The sequence below is a fragment of the Tachysurus vachellii genome, chromosome 2, assembly GCF_030014155.1.
Source record: "Tachysurus vachellii isolate PV-2020 chromosome 2, HZAU_Pvac_v1, whole genome shotgun sequence".
Taxonomy (NCBI): domain Eukaryota; kingdom Metazoa; phylum Chordata; class Actinopteri; order Siluriformes; family Bagridae; genus Tachysurus; species Tachysurus vachellii.
The window spans coordinates 15,981,728-15,998,330 of record NC_083461.1 but is presented as its reverse complement, the minus strand read 5'-3'; the positions used below and the strand labels follow the sequence as shown (position 1 = coordinate 15,998,330).

The 16,603-nt window shown below is 36.1% G+C and overlaps 3 protein-coding genes across 6 annotated transcripts; 1 reads left to right on the top strand and 2 right to left on the bottom strand.

Moving 5' to 3' along the window:
- Positions 1 to 127: 127 nt before the first annotated feature.
- Positions 128 to 1,194, bottom strand: LOC132838919 (regulator of G-protein signaling 9-like). The gene is made up of 2 exons (XM_060859586.1): positions 783 to 1,194; positions 128 to 681 (listed from the first exon to the last, which is right to left on the bottom strand). Exons 1-2 carry the CDS (start codon positions 1,151 to 1,153, stop codon positions 525 to 527), a joined length of 528 nt encoding a protein of 175 aa, XP_060715569.1. The 5' UTR covers positions 1,154 to 1,194; the 3' UTR covers positions 128 to 524.
- Positions 1,195 to 2,070: 876 nt separating this feature from the next.
- On the bottom strand, positions 2,071 to 10,768 carry LOC132838815 (regulator of G-protein signaling 9-like). 4 transcript variants are annotated; one of them, XM_060859412.1, is made up of 18 exons: positions 10,628 to 10,768; positions 9,825 to 9,905; positions 8,159 to 8,255; positions 6,713 to 6,763; positions 6,196 to 6,302; positions 6,040 to 6,091; positions 5,841 to 5,899; positions 5,682 to 5,758; positions 5,487 to 5,568; positions 5,191 to 5,253; positions 4,435 to 4,464; positions 4,115 to 4,176; positions 3,880 to 3,993; positions 3,673 to 3,788; positions 3,320 to 3,407; positions 2,986 to 3,124; positions 2,820 to 2,902; positions 2,071 to 2,703 (listed from the first exon to the last, which is right to left on the bottom strand). In XM_060859412.1, exons 2-18 carry the CDS (start codon positions 9,888 to 9,890, stop codon positions 2,541 to 2,543), a joined length of 1,449 nt encoding a protein of 482 aa, XP_060715395.1. In that variant the 5' UTR covers positions 9,891 to 9,905; positions 10,628 to 10,768; the 3' UTR covers positions 2,071 to 2,540. The 4 variants fall into 4 exon arrangements, with proteins under 4 accessions (XP_060715395.1, XP_060715402.1, XP_060715419.1 ...); XM_060859419.1 differs by having other exon boundaries at positions 10,612 to 10,748; XM_060859436.1 differs by lacking the exons at positions 9,825 to 9,905; positions 10,628 to 10,768 and having other exon boundaries at positions 6,196 to 6,300; positions 8,159 to 8,232.
- gna13a (guanine nucleotide binding protein (G protein), alpha 13a) lies at positions 10,699 to 15,710 on the top strand. The gene is made up of 4 exons (XM_060859457.1): positions 10,699 to 10,978; positions 11,547 to 11,773; positions 13,278 to 13,328; positions 13,483 to 15,710. The coding sequence occupies exons 1-4, from the start codon at positions 10,699 to 10,701 to the stop codon at positions 14,053 to 14,055; spliced, it is 1,131 nt and encodes a 376-aa protein (XP_060715440.1). The 3' UTR covers positions 14,056 to 15,710.
- Positions 15,711 to 16,603: the final 893 nt, after the last annotated feature.

Here is a 16,603-nt window from a genome sequence, read left to right as displayed (position 1 = left end):
ATTTTATTTAGGCACTTACACAAGTGAAATATGAACAAAGACCACATTCACATTTTGAAGTGAACTGTAAACGCTTTAAAGGTAATACATTCAGACAGTAGGTGTCCCCATGTGCTGTCTTCTTGGAGATACTAAGTGAAATTATGAAAATATTGATGATTTCTTCAAATGGTGCATGTCACAGCATCTTTGATCAGTATAAAATAATAAACAAGTACAAAACCTTTGCAATACTCAACAACTTGACAGTTTTACTAAAAGAAAGCTCTTCTAAATAAGGCCTCAACTTGTCATACTCACAAACAAAACAAGCAGATACTAATATAAAGTCCCACAACCATATTTTCCACCAGCTACTAGAACATGTAGGCACTACCTAAAAGCGATCAGATATACAAACATGTTTGACATGTTGTTACTTCAAACATTTTCTTCCAGAGCATGCCTAGGTGGAAATGATGAACACTTTGTTACACGTGTATCTTTCTGCAAGTCTGTCATTTCCCTGTACGGTATGTATCCCTCTAACCTGCACCATCATGTTTGGTGACAGTTTCCCAAGGGCATATGATTTCCTTGACTCCCCCTTGTGCTGCACCAGGGCTTTCTTCCTCCTCATCTTCTGAATCAATAGGGTAGATGCGGCATTCAGGTGGGATGTCGACTTTGATCTGGAAAAAACTGTTGTACCAATGGCATGAAATTCAAATATTAACTAACAGTCCAAAATAGCTCAAAATAGCTCAAAAAAGCCTACAGACGTGAATTCTGTAAGTACTAACTTTGCAATCCTTTTTGGCTGGGGCTGTGTTAGCTGCTCCACTCCCAGTGGTTGTACTCTTCCTCCCCCTGCTGTCACAGCACATTTTGGTGAGAGACTGGCAAACATGGATTGGGCATTGCATCCTCGCCGTAGGATTCTGCTAAGTGACAGCGCTACACGGGACTTGGAGGCAAGAGGCTGACTCTCTTCTGATACAGATGCCTCTGTGCTTTCAGTGATAGATGGAAAGTTAGATGAGGCAGGTCCTCCATCAAATCTTCTCTCAGAGGCTGGAGTGCTGTCAATGGCTACACTTATTGGGGAAGGGCACACAGCACTGTTGGGCAATGTCATTAGTCCTGGAGAGGCAGTGGACTGGGACTCACACATTCCTGTGTACACAGCCAAGTGTGGCACAGGTGCTGTGTATCGACATAACTGAAATGCACAGAAGGTACAAAGTTTGAATAGCTAAAGCCAAATGTAATTAAAATGTGTAGAAATACTCAAAACATATAAATAATTTTTTTTTTACATCTAAGAATTGGTTTTGAATTTCTCCTTCTTAACTTGTACAATGTACTTTGAAAATGGCGAAGCAATACATATAGGCTAGTTAATGATTTCCCATAAAATGTTGTGTGCGTAATAGCGTTAAAAATATGATAGTTAGTTAGTTAGTTTGTCCTAACTATTCTCCAATACCAGTTTTATTTAAGAAAATATGGATATAAATGTGTATGTACATAAATACACATTAACTCTATGTCTAACTCTATCTTTAATATCTGTTTGATATATTATCTAATAACAATAATTACTATTACAATAGTACCTATTATACTATACACTATATTATAATGTAATACTCTATTAGAATGGTTCTTCAATTTGTTCATGTGAGGAAAGCTTTAAAAGTTCTATGTAGAGCCCTATAACAGATGGTTTCCATTTGAGAAAAGCTTCCAAGTATGAATAATAACCTTTAGAGAGTTCTAATTCAACCTTTAGAGGGTTATAATTCATGCTTTGTTGAACCCTTTTATTCTAAGAGTGTACTGAATGAATAATTATTCATTAATAATTATTAATCACAATGCTTTAGTGCAGTCATTGCTATCTGCACACAGATTGTATTGCTTAGGTTTTGTAAAGAAAAATACACAGTTAGCATTATGCAGACCTCATATTCATTCTTTTTTTCACTGTCAAGATATAACAACAATATCATGGAAAAAACAATCAGCCCCCAAATCAACAATGAAAGTTAATGAATGAGAGACACATGATATGACAACACACGACAATTTGGGAAAATATGTATAACTTTATTTGATGGATGGAAAATAACACAGAAATGGACAGAGAGTATGCAAATGGGACTACTTGCAAGTGATGATGTTTAAACACAAAATGACAGAATCTGACATAACACAAATCTTCTCATGACACTTCTGAACAATGAAAGAAATGTGGGCTATGAATGAAATGAATTCTTAAAGCCTCAGCTTATTATTTAGTTATTCACCTAATCTCAAGCGTATTATTCAATAGCTACAGTCAACCTAACTGAAATGGTACTGAGTTACAAGTGAGAAATGAGAATCTAACCAAAGAATTATTATCCTTACCTAATAGACCATACGATTAAAGATGCATCTATTAAATATCTAGTCGTCTACGTTCTTAAGATTTTACAGAGTAAAGTGCTGAAAAACTAGTAGCAGTCATAGCAAAAGGTGTTTAACTATGACGACAAAAAAATCTGTAGCTATATTTATTTGCTCATTTTTTTCTGTGCCAATTTGCTCATAACCTGTGTGATGTCCACAGGGCCGCTGGCAGCCAACTTGGCTTTTTGTGCCTCTTCCTGCTGCCTCAGGATAATGGGACTCAGGCTGGGCCTCCGTTTCTTGGCATTCTGCTCCAGCTGAGCATCACTTAGAGGGGAAAAAATGTCATGTGTGTTATGACATTTGTACTCCAGACGTGTTAGTTGGTACATTTCAATTTTAAAAATAGAATATTATTCTCGATGCTTTGCGCCAAAGCTAACCTGAATTTGTGTGGCTCGGGAGCAATAGCCTTTCTCTGGGTGTCCTTAAAGACAGAGGACTTCAGATATCGCCCATACGAATCCTGAATGCAAATAAAATATGAACTAACTTAGCAGAATATTATATAGCTTATTGATGCTGATGGTTTCAGGGGATATGGCTGACCTTCTTCATGAGCATGTAGATGTGAGTCTGGGCAGCATCCAGGACATAGCGATGTGGGTGAGCCAGACCCTTCACAGTGATCTCCATGGTCTTTCCATCTATGTTGATCCAACGAGGTGCTCCACGAGCCAGGAAAGTCCTTAAAAACAATCAGTCAAATGTAACATCGGCAAAAATGAATTTTTAAGAACAGCCATTCAAATGTTATATTAATGCTCTATGCCTAAAAAAAACAGTATTAGAAAATTCCAGAAAGCACCATAAGGTGATGTTTAGGTATAATGTTATTTACATTATACACAGAAACACAAAAAGAATGTGGTGTTACAATTACTTGTAGATCTGCTGGGCTTTCTCTTGCATTGTAGCTGCAGCCCCCCATTTTAGATCTTCACATGCCTCCCAAAATGCCAGATTCTCACCTATTTAGCAACAGAAACCATCTCCCAATCACATAACATCACTGAAAACAGACACAATGAAACGAAGTGTTTCACAATGATGTAATACGACATCAATTATCATGTTCTTTGTTCAGTCTCACGTGCTTTGTAGAAATGTAAAAATGTCTCTAAATCTGCTTTACAAATTTCTTCTATCATCCCCAAAAAAAATCACAATAGTGGTTTTGATTTAGTGTGAGAAACTCTGTTTATTTAATGAACCTGTTTATTTTGTGATACATACCACTGAATTCCTTTTTCAGAAAAAGACGGAAATCTGCCCGTCCACGTGGATCACAAAGCAGTTCGCCAAAGCTAAAAGTCCAGCGTTCCACTCTCATTTTTGTAGGATTTTCAACACTTATAAAATAATAAAAACACAAGCTTTTTATTATTTTACCTTACAAAATAAATTACCGCTTTAAATTCAAAGAAAAAATAACAGACTTACTTTGGCATGTTAAGGTTCCAGTATGTAACATCATCAGTTAACCACGGGTTGCTTGGTAGGCTTGAATAAAGGAAAGGGTCGTGCTGTTTGTAGGTTGTTGTGTACTTGACAAGACTGCAGCGATATAATGGGATACAATGGCATTTTATATACATGTGTGTGATCTGGGATAAGATAACATGTAAAAATATTTTCTCTCAATGCAAATGTGTGCATGATTTGATATATGACGTACGCTCCAATAGACACAGATGACTTCACTCTTGGCCTCATGATGCACTGTTGAGTGAAAATGATCTGCAGCATGGGGAGGATAAAATAAATAGCTTATATGTGGTCAAATGTAGGTATATATGTATATATGTATACAAATGCTTCAGGGATTTTCACACATAACGGTCTCTGAAACTCTGGTTCAGCTCTAGAGACTGTTGTGTGTGTAAATCCCTGGAGCACAGCAGTATCTAAAATACTTAGATCAGCCCAGCAATCCATGCCATGAGTAAAGTTCCAGAGATCGCATGTGTGTAAGGTAAATAATAAGTGAAGTCTTACTATTCTTCTGTAGAGGTCAGATGATTTTTTCTGAAACATAATTAAAAATGGACCAGGTCAATGATAACACACATCATAATAATACAACAATTCTGTCTGCAAAACACTTTATCTCCTCTATAATATTTTGTAGTCACTAAATACATCTGTTTCCTAATTCCTCTGTAATCATACAATATATCTGTATGTATGTATGTATGTATGTATGTGTATATATATATACATATATATATATATATATATATATATATATATACACACACACCCACACACACACACACACACATACATATATATATATATATATATATATATATATATATATATATATATATATATATATATATATATATATATATAAAAGTCAAAGGGAATTTTCTTTCACACTGGTGAAAATTCAGGAGGATTCACAGTTCAGGAGAAAATTCTGGAAATAAAAAACAAAAACAGAGAATCAGTCAGAGAACACAAATCCCAGATTATTAATAACTAATAATCTTAAATAATAATAGCAATCTCAAGCCCCAACCTATTAAGAATATCATGTCTAAGTTTAGCAAGCTCTACTACTATTCAGCAACAGTGAGATTAGTATAGCATAAATCCTCTTACATATAAGGCTATTAGACTGACAGACTAAAAGTGCCCTTGAAAGGTTATATCTACTTTCTTCTACAGCATATTGTATGCACAGCTCTCAGCACTATGCACAATTTGTGCTTGTTCACTTTCTACAACTGTAACTTACCTTTTTACCTCCTCCAGATTGGGATCTACAAGTCGTTCCAGTCCATAGTCCATCCCACTAACTGTTCCTGGCTGTTTGGTGAATAATATAAAAAATGATAGAATTGCTTTTCATACATGTTGCCATTTGCTAAAATTAAACAGTCATTTTCATTCAATTGTGACCCACTGTATAGTAAAGGATGTTTTTCTGAATCACACATAGACTATTAATGATTTTATGTAGATACAAAAGTTTTTTTTTTTTAATGATCAGTTGAATTTACAAATAAATTAAGGGGAAAAAAGGTTTCTTATTATCTCACCGGTGGTCTGTGTACTACCCAGTAGGCTCTCTCCTGGCAGTCAAAAACCACTCGATCTGGTTTCTTTCTCTCTTTCCCTGCCCTGTGTGAGGAGTAAATACACAAAGATGCACTTAAAAATCCAGCACCTAAGCTTTCAAGAGTAAAGTGATACAAGATACAAGATTCAAAATACAAGACATGAAACTGACAGACCTGTACTGCTCTTTGGCCTGCATCACTATGAAGTCCCACTTGTGGTTCATCCATTTATGTAGATGATTGTACTGCTCCTGATTAAAAATCTTCATTAATTTTACACCACACATGTACGCCACAGAAAGAGTGCCTTAATTCACTGATTTGATTATTTACCTGTTCATGAAGCTCTAACATCCCCTTTTTACGTATGTTTCTCTTTGCCAGGTATATTGCTTGAAAATCATAAATATAACTATTACATATTACATTTCCTGAAATACATTCTGTAATTACTGCATGGAAAACCTAAAATCATGGTCCACTGTTTGTATATTAATGTAAACAGTAAAAAACAAACAACGTTAAGACTGACCGTAATCAGTGTCCTCAACTGGCCACTGCTGTGCAGGCCAGAAATATGGTGTCTGTGAAGGAATAAAGAACCACTTTTGTCTTGTCGTTTTCAAAAACACTGGTAGTAAATAAGAATCCTGTGTCAACACTTTTACTGTTGATTCATTCATGTTACCTGAAAACGATAGAGTGAGGCGTCCGATTTGATGACGAGTCTCTTGTGATCTTGCAATGGGTAAATGTATCCAAAGGCCACCATCATGGTGCCCAAGGCTTGTGCCTCTACAATCAAATGCATTACCTCACACAAATGATAAAGTTTATACGAGTATATTTGCATGCATAAGCTTTATACATGTGCAAACAATTTAATACAAATTAATAAAGGATAAGGATGAGGATTTAGTCCTAAGACTTAGTGTGGTGAAAAACACAACATACTATGAACTAACAAACAATGAGATCACAATTTTTGACATGCAGGTAATGTATGCTGAAGCTTAGTGTGTTTGCTCGCTCTCTCTCTCTCTCTCTCTCTCTCTCTCTCTCTCTCTCTCCATTCCTCTTTCTCTCTCTCTCTCTCTCTCTCTCTCCATTCCTCTCTCTCTCTCTCTCTCTCTCTCTCTCTCTCTCGAAAGCAAGCAGATTTGACTCCTTTGACTGGCAGAGAGAAAAAAATGCCCCCTACTTACCAGCAAGATCTACTTTGAAACGATTAGAAATCCATTTAACTATATCTTCTCCTGGATGAGATGGAGATAAATACAGTCAGTATAATGAAATATTACATCGCAACTCCATATGGCATGATTCATAAACATTGCAACCAATATCACAGAAGGTGTTAAGACAGTTGGCTTTATTTGTCTAACATTCTGACTAGTTTAATTAATTTGAAGCATTGCCAAAATACGTTTACACATAATGTCTAAAATTAAACTCGGATGGCAGAGAGGTATCAGAAAACATGGCATATCAAACAGAGGAACGCAGTGCTTTGCTAGCCCTGTGCATTTTTTCGCTTTCCCTGCTCTAACACAGTTCAATCAGGTCATGACGGCCTTTGGTAATTAGCTGTTGATGAGTGCTGGTGCACATGGGGATTGAAAAATGAAACACTGTTATTGTATTCAACTATTTACTTGCCAAAAGGGGGGAAAAGAACAGACTGGAGTAAAAGGATAAAGATTAGACAGTGGAATAAGAAAGATTTCTGTATAGACTACATTATAGATATATAGAGGAATATATTTGAGGAATCTACACTACGCTTGGACCCATTTTGTCTAAAATAAGATTTTTTCAGTCCTTTTTGGTTGTTTGTCAAATTCAGCTCATGAGATTTCCCAGGTTTCCCATCGCACATTTATAATTTACATTAATGTCCTTTAATTACGTAAGCAACACTAGAATACTCTTTTTACTTTGGGTGTTTATTCACATAAAAACACAGATTTTTGGTAAACTCATAGGAGCATCTTACAACAAATGTTACAAACTTTGTTCACTTATGCAGGGGAATCATGAGGTCTCTTAATTGGAGCCAAATAAGCAGGAGAGTGAATCAGAGTAGATTCATTAGTGAGTAAGGAGGGTAGGCCTGCTGATTCAATCCATGTGATTGCAATAAATCATTCATCAACACCTCGGGTGTCTTCTCCATCCATAACAAAACAGTGCTAAGAATAACTTAAAACCATTCTGCACAATCCCATCATCAGAAATGCGTTTTGTATAAACAGACGGATAAGAAAATAGGAATAAGAAAACAGGCTGCCCTATTTTATATATAAAATTTTTCATGATCTTGGAGCTAAGCATGAAGAAGAAAAGAGCCTTTTTCCCTGAGACCAGACAGCCTCGAGGAGGGAGTCATTGCAACCAGCCACAGCGAGGTTGTCATGGCAATGGATACTTCATAAGAGGACTCCAATACATGGTTCACTGAAATAACTAGCAATGTTAAGAAGTAATTGCTCTCAAGAAATCAAGGCATGTGGGAGAGTCTCTCTGCAAGCCATAGCTTTTTGTGTCTCAGACACTGTATTGTATTGGAAGATGTAATACACAGAATTCTCTGCTGCGTTACAATCTGCATGCCAACATAGCACTAAGGCACTAAAGTATTGTTCTTTTACCTGTAATAGCATGAGGGATTGTGGTGATCACAAGTCTTTGGGTCTGAGACTTCACCCCGGTCTTAGGGTCCTGCATTTCCAGCACCACAGCTTCCATCTACCATTGTATATACACAATGAAAAAACATCAACAACAACACTTTCATTTGCATAGCATTCACCCTTAAAATGGAACAAGGTTACCACATCAGCCAAACACTCACTGTAGACAATGCATACAAAATAAATAAAGCAGGAGTTTCTTGCGTTCTTTGTGTGGACTGTATGAATGAACTGTTGTATAAATGTACTATAAATGACCTATCATCAACTTCTATAATCATGTCATTCCTAGCTAGATCAGAGGATAATTTGTCATTCATTCGATATTCTAACAAGCCTATTTCCTTCACATATGGAAATTAAGTGGTTAATATTCATCAGTCTGCATATAATTTACCAGCAAAGCACTATATGAGTAATAGTGCATCACATGAAGGGATTGATAAGATTCACTTAAAATGCAGGCAGTGACGACAAAAAAAAACGATAACTTGTATTTTATCAGAGAAGCGATACATATACTGTCCATTATATTAATTCATCATGGTATTTAACTCATAAAGCTGTTGATATGTGAGCCGGACATTAACAAGCCACTCCATGTTGTCCTGCTGCAGTGTGTCTGACATTTTAGCTTCATAACCTTTACCCAGGTCTTTTATTCCACATACTGGGAAACGAGGCCAATTGTTTAAAGGCAAAAAAAAAAAAACCTGTTTCCATTGTCAATAGGTAAGCTGCATTATGGTCTGAAGCATGCCATATTCAAACATGAACCCATCCCTGCTAGACTCTCACATGCTGTTTCATTCCCTGATGGCTGACCCCTTTGAAATATACCAGCTGATTGATTGGTTGCTCTCTACAGCTGTTTGAAGTTGCTATTAGCTTTCTCAGGGTGACTGGCTTTTGAAGATGATTTGGGGAATCATGCACCCTCATCCTGATCACAGCGAGTTGTTAGCCAAACGATGGGTCTATTACAAACCCAAAAATGTGAATCACTAAGGCAATATTTTGTATTAGAGATGTAAGTGATGTAATTGTGACAACAATATTGGGCAATAAAGCTAGTCTAATCAGTACTCAGTACTCAGTACTCAGGAATCAGTACTAATCATGCTGATAGAGTGGAAAATCCACATGCATTAAAACCTTTGCTTGTATATAAACTATAGAAACAAACTGCTTTTATTTGGGAATCAGGATTTACTGAGAGGTTCAATAAAGTTTAAGATACAAGGGTGAAATTAGCATCTTAAATTAGCTGATCAACTGTGATTTTCACAAGACACTGTTCGGCACATAACAGCACTGTAAATAAGTTATGTTTATAGTGCACTGTGGATCATATATGTTATGTTAGACATGCTTGAATAGACAAAAGCAACATGTAACATGTGAAGTTAGTCAGCTGTATAAAAAAGCATTGCAATGCCACAATAAAAAAAGCATCAGATATGTCAATACATTGCATGAAGGTGTATAACAAACCAATAAACCGCAGACTTGACTGAAAGAAAATACACTGAAATTCAAAATGTAATCACCCTGGGAAGCCCAGATGTTGTGATGGATACAACAACAAAAACCTCAGATGATGATGTTTCGGCTGTCAACCAACCTTTTTTAGACAAGACATCCTGGGTCTGTAACGCTGGCCATGATCCTGCACGTTTCTTATGGTCATGTTGGAGTCTCGATCCTGCAAATATATTCCAGTCGGAATAAAATAAATAGAGACTTCGGTCAGACGTGCGAGGATTTCCTACACAACCGGCGTCTAATCTCTTATTATCATATTGATATCTACAGAGACGATGCTGTCCAATCAGAGAGCGTTCCTGTTCCTACAATTAAAGCCTGTCACATCATGCAGAGAAAGCTGAGGAAATGTTTAACACAGAAATCCGCCACCAGATGGCGCTGGTGTTGTGTCTTCTGTGTACACATCCTTCACGGCCTAGCTTTACGAGCAGTGATATTTTATAACTTACGAGTACACTTTTGTCGCGTTTTCCTGGTCAGTATGTTTATATGTTTTCTGTAACGAATTACACAACAGTAGTATTTAAAAAAATGTTTTATTATATATATAGTGCACATACATACATGATCTCTTCAATCTTTAACTTTATCTACTAAGCTGATTTAAGATAACTCTTAATTTAGTTGTTTTTAAATCTCCAAAAACTAAACAAACGATTTTTAAAAATGGGGTTAATTTTAAGGGGTGTCCGAGATTTTTTATTTTAATTAATTTATTTATTTGTTTGTTTGTTTTAATTTTTTTTAGTTAATTTATTTATTTGTAATTAATTAATTACTTTGTTTATTTTTACATTTTTTTAAAAAAAAATTTTTTTTATTTATTTTGTACTTTTTTTTTTAAATTTTTTACTAAAAGTGACCCGAGCCTGAAGTTACCGCCCAAGTTTGTGCACGCGCACGAAGCGCGTCCTCGTCAGTGATGGATCCATGAAGTTGTTACTACAAAAATGGCTGATTTCCTGCCCTCCCGGACGGCGGTAGTTTGTATCCCTAGTTGTCTGTTGTCCAGCAACGAAATCGAGCAGCAGAGGAAATCTAAAGAAATAGACAGATGTATTAATCGAGAGAAGACGTACGTGAAGCGACTGGTTAAGATATTATTGCTCGGAGCTGGTGAAAGCGGCAAGTCAACTTTCCTGAAGCAAATGCGCATAATTCACGGGCAGGACTTCGATCAGCGGGCCAAAGAAGAGTTCCGGGCTACAATCTACAGCAATGTTATCAAAGGTACTGCTTTGTGTTCGCGTAACACACGGTTTATCGACGTGTAAAGCTTTCTGGTTTGTCCACACTCGACTCTTTTCACTTATTAATCTGTGAAAAGTGTTTTTTTTCCGCGACGAAAAGACTCAAAGTGACGGTTACAAAAGGCTTCAGAAGTGAATTAGCCGCGTTAGCTTCAGCTCAGCTCGCTGTGTGCGCGCGCGCGCGCTCGCCACGCCTTGTACTTCACACCAATCTAGGCGTTTTTTTCCTCCAAAAACTCAAGTTAGATTTTTATTTATTTCTTTAAGAAACGTCACACCGAATCACGTGTAAGAGGATAAGATGGTGAAACGATGCGCTACTCTCTAAACTGACTCGGCTTGGACAAAATTGTCAACTTGTTTTGCTCTGTTTTGTTCTGTGCACTTAGCTAACTAGCTAAAGCTCCATGGTTTATTATTCAGAATGAAACCACTGCAGGATTAAAACTTAATCGGTGCTGAATGAAATCTGTTTCAATAAGCAGCACAACGGGCAGAATTTGCTGGTCTCTGATGTGATTTCTGTGTGTATGTGTGTGTGTGTGTAGGAATCCGAGTGCTGGTAGATGCCAGAGAGAAGCTGCACATCCCATGGGGAGACTCCTCTAACCAGACACATGGGGAGGTCGTGATGGGCTTCGACACTCGTTCAGCCATGATGTCTCAGGGAATTGTAGAGACCAAAGTCTTCCTGCATTATCTGCCCTCCATTCACACCCTGTGGGCTGACAGTGGCATCCAGAGCGCCTATGACCGGAGAAGAGAGTTCCAGTTGGTGAGTTCAAACACCAGCTGCAAACTTATCACAAGAACCATAGAGCTCACGTAAAACATACAGGGAGATTTAGATTGGGGATGATTTTGTTGTTGCTGTGATTTCTTCAAAAATCACAAATCTGGAACATGAAAAGTTCACACCTTGCTAATTATTGTGCTGTATTTTTTCATGGTCAAGGTTTATTTTCAGTGGTTTTGTTACCCATCCGAGAGCTGATTGAGTTTTAGCTTTTAAAGCATTCTTATTTATTTGAGTTATGAATCAAAAGAGCAAAGTACATACGGGATGCTTTTTAGCTTGGATTCTTCTGAAGGTTTTTGAGATATTTTGGAGGTGATTTCTTGGTTTAGGGCCTACAGTGTATATGATGTTGTCAAAGCTCGGTTTGACATGCTGTTATGTTTAAGCTGCATTCAACACACAGTGAAATCATTTTAAAGTTTTACATCCTCTAACATGGACTATAGATACTGGTGTTATAACTAGTTTGTGTAAGAAGTGTAATTTATTGTTAAGGTCTGTATCTGTTTTCATATTTGAACAAGAACAGAACTTCTAAAACTATAAAAGTATTTGTGCTTGTATCTTGAGTTGTCTATTCAGTCATTTTTTTTCTCTTGGTATTGTTTTTTGTTTGTTTACTTTTTAATTGCTTTTTTCAACTGAACTCATTTGGTGATCTATTTAATAAATGTAGTTATTTATGATGGCTGGTTAGACAGACAGAAAGACAGATGTACTTACTTTATTGATCCCTGAGTTTGGAACAGTGGCTTTCTAAAATAAAGAAATATTAACAACAACAAAAAAAGGTTTCATTTTGAGGCGCAGAACAATGGGGTTTGGTTGGCGCAAAGCATTCTGTTTGAACTAATTATCCTTTTTTTCTGAATATTAATATTTAATTTATTGTATAAACACTTTACTAGACACTATTTTTCTATATTCTGGATAAATAAATGCAGAACCATTTAAAATGTTTAGACATTTTTTTGTTATTCACTTTCACAGTTTTGAGTCTTTACACAGGGGTTCAGATACAAAGTGAAACTCCTGTCTTGTGGTCAGAGCTTTTTTGTTCCTTTTTCTTTTTTTTTTTTTGTATCCTGGAAGAAACTTTTAAAGTGAGGTAATACCAGAGTGTTTCCTCCCTAGTCCCCCTAGTACATCTGATTGCATAACCGATTTTCTGTACCATATGAATTGTGGTACAACACTGGATTTATTTGGAACTTAATGATGATCTGATTAATGATGGTCATGAGTAGCCTTAGGGGAGCCGAGATTTGCTGTGGGTGTGTGTGTGTTTCCTTTCTTTGTTGCTTATGATTTCACATAAATCCCCCAATAAAGAAAAAAGGTAATTAATTAATCAATGGTGCTGAATTATTAAAGTGTTTGTTAATAAATCTTGAAAAGTGAGTGTTGTATTATATGCAAATTGCTGGACAGATGTAATCTGTCTAGTTGTTTTTTATTTCTTCTCTCTCTCTCTCTCTAGGGTGAATCAGTTAAATATTTCCTGGACAGCTTGGATAGAATTGGAGAACCGGTAAATCCTACTGACTTTAAAAATGAAAAAAGACTGTAGTTAAGAAGATAATGTATTCATCCTAAAGATATATTTGTGTGATTTATGATTATTATATTGATGATAATGTTTTTTTTTTGGTATTTTATTGTTCCCTTTTTTTTTAAACTTGTAGGATTACCTACCAACACAACAGGACATACTTCTGGCACGAAAGCCTACGAAGGGCATCCATGAGTATGACTTTGAGATCAAGAATGTTCCGTTTAAGATGGTGGATGTGGGCGGTCAGCGGTCAGAGCGTCGTAGATGGTTTGAGTGCTTTGACTGTGTCACATCTGTGCTCTTCTTGGCATCATCTAGCGAGTTCGACCAGGTTCTAATGGAGGATCGTCAGACCAACAGGCTCATGGAGTCGCTCAACATATTTGACACCATCGTCAACAACCGTGTGTTTTCTAAAGCATCCATCATTCTTTTTCTCAATAAGACAGACCTGCTGGAGGAGAAAGTAAAGACTGTGTCAATCGCTGACTATTTCCCTGACTTCACTGGAGAGCCTCATGATCTGGCTGATGTACAAAAGTTCCTGGTGGAATGTTTCCGCAGTAAGCGACGTGAGCAGCAGGTGAAACCCTTCTACCATCACTTCACCACGGCCATTAACACAGAGAACATCCGCCTCGTCTTCCGAGATGTTAAAGACACAATCTTGCATGAAAATCTGAAGCAGCTTATGTTACAATGAGAGACATGCCTTATCGCTTAAAATCATTCCACTTTTAATGAGATTTTAATTATGCAAGTGAATCAGAGAAGATGCTGAAAAATACACCTACGCCTCTAATTTTAATCACAGTTTCAGTGTCCCTTTCAATCCATTTATCTGAGTCACTTGTCTGTTTTACTGCTGTCATTGCCACTTTTAAATTTTTATTTAAAATTTAAGATGTCTAAATATAACACCGTCCTGTATGGTGATTTAACTGAAAACAAGGCATCTCCTGATATCGTATTTTCCACTAACCACCAACAGTTTTAGAGCTGGAGCTTCCCTCTGATGTAACAGAGATTACATTTTCTTCTAATCCAACAAAACCCTCACCTACAGCTTACAGGTTTTTTTTTTCCTGTTGCGTTTATATTTAGCAAGCACAACTTTCTCACCTGTATGCATGAGCAGTTGTGGATTAAGGACCTTTCTCATTTGAACTCATGATATCAGATGTCCAATGTCTTTCCAATGGGCTACCAACACCACCTGAACATAAAACTGAATTTATATGATTTTATTTACTTTTTTTTTTTTTTTTTAAATAATATGCCTTAAAGCAAAGTGGTTGTTGTTGTTATTATTCCACACTCCAAGACGCATGATGACTGCTGAGACTCAGGGGCTGTAAATATGAATTACAGACACATTATTGATGAGTGGCCTTCCCCGATTGAGATAATTGGGATCCCTGTTCTCCATTTCAGGATTCAGCACATCCTGTAATACCCCGCTTTAAAAAAACACCATATCAATGTACTCGGATTATGCAGTAAATGTAGTGACCCTATTTTTAAGGTACCTGTGTTTGTAGAACTATTGTCTTTGTTCCTTATTAAAAGGAAAAGACCTTTTTAATTAAATGTTTTCTTGTTCTACAGAAATTATGTTGTATAGATCCCTTGTCTGTAGGGTGTTTTTTTTATTTTGTTTTCGGTTATTAATTAAACCATTGTTTGGTCATATTTCACTTTCTCCTTACCATTTAGAGTGAAGTGCAGCCATCATTATGTATGAAATCTCAGTTTATCAGAATTAATTTACCAAAAGTAAGATAAATGTGTACATATGCATTCAATGCAGAGGCTAAATTAACCTTATGCCCAAACTAATGAATAGGCTAACGTTAACAGTTATCAGGGTTTTTGGTGTGTGTGTGTGGGGATTTTGTTGTCCTTTCCTGTTTTTCATAATGTCTTCCAACGTTCAAAACGATTCAGTTTTCTCCTTAAACTCCTCAAAGACAGCCTTGTGCACTATGTAATTAATATCTCAGGTGTTGTCTCAGTTTGTCTCAGTTCACTGGCAGTGGCACAGAGAAAGTCCTTTACAACTATGTTGGCTTCAGCCATATGTGACTGAGAATTCTGGCTTTGTGTAGTGCTTACCCGGTTATATGCATATTAAATTAATTCTATGGTTTAAAACTTGGCTTTGTTTATCACCATCCTGTAATCTGACTTGTGATGATATATGTTTCATAATCTGCGATTGGTGTTTAAGCTCACCAACAGAATTTGCTTTAGTGTTTAGACAGGATATGACCCTTGTACAGTATCAATTTCATAATTTTCAGGTTTTTTTTGTATAACTTTCTTTGGTACATTAAATCCACCTATTTTACAAAGATATTCATTTTTGAGTTGTTGGTGTGATTTGATATACTAGATATGTAAAAAAAATTGATAAGTCAAGTTACAGTTTCATGACAAACTTTTGATGATAACAATAATAATGAATGAATTGCTAATTTGCTACCTTTGAGCTTCAGGTTTACTCAATGTCATTGTGGGTGTCCTTTGGGTTCTCCAATTTGCTCCACATCTACTAAAAACATGCCACTAGGTGAATTGGCTAAGATAAATTGTCTTTAGTCCTGTATGTGTGCACACATGCGCATGTCAAGAGTGTATTCCCATCTCATGGTCAGTGTTCCTGGAATAAGCTCTGAAACCACCCTGACCCGGGAAAGTGTTCACCTAAAGTGAGCGAACATTATTCAATGTTTTCATATTTTAGAAAAACTTAAGAATTCATTAAAACTAAACAAAATACATAAACAATTAAACAAACATGATCCTATTTTGTGCTATTGGTATTGATTTGTTGGTGGTTAAACTCTTGACCCACTATTGAATATCTTAATAAAAGAACCTTTTGATCATTATCTGATTTGAGTAATCCTGTAAAGGTGCTTGTCGAATCAGAGTAGAAACTGTTTCACTTTTGCTTACACACAGCTTTGAGAAACCACTTTTTTCTTTTTGGAACGTATTGTTTTCCTGTAAGAAGTGTACAGACGCGTCAGTTTTGAGCTTTCAGCATATTTTTATTTATATTATTACCTTCAAAATAATATCTATTCACTATATTGAATATATATTATTAAATTATATATATTTAATATTCCATTTTATATACTATTAGATATATATATATACATACATATATATATATATATATATATATGTATGTATATATATATATATATATATATATATATATATATATATATATATATATA

Coding starts and splice junctions, on each gene's coding strand:
- LOC132838919 (XM_060859586.1), bottom strand. CDS start 1,153: ATGTGTGAGTCCCAGTCCACTGCCTCTCCAGGACTAATGACATTGCCC. Junction 682..782: donor CAGCCAAAAAGGATTGCAAA/GTTAGTACTTAC, acceptor TTGGTACAACAG/TTTTTTCCAGATCAAAGTCG.
- gna13a (XM_060859457.1), top strand. CDS start 10,699: ATGGCTGATTTCCTGCCCTCCCGGACGGCGGTAGTTTGTATCCCTAGT. Junction 10,979..11,546: donor CTACAGCAATGTTATCAAAG/GTACTGCTTTGT, acceptor GTGTGTGTGTAG/GAATCCGAGTGCTGGTAGAT. Junction 11,774..13,277: donor GGAGAAGAGAGTTCCAGTTG/GTGAGTTCAAAC, acceptor CTCTCTCTCTAG/GGTGAATCAGTTAAATATTT.
- LOC132838815 (XM_060859412.1), bottom strand. CDS start 9,890: ATGACCATAAGAAACGTGCAGGATCATGGCCAGCGTTACAGACCCAGG. Junction 5,569..5,681: donor CAGGCCAAAGAGCAGTACAG/GTCTGTCAGTTT, acceptor CTCCTCACACAG/GGCAGGGAAAGAGAGAAAGA. Junction 2,903..2,985: donor TCTACATGCTCATGAAGAAG/GTCAGCCATATC, acceptor ATTTGCATTCAG/GATTCGTATGGGCGATATCT.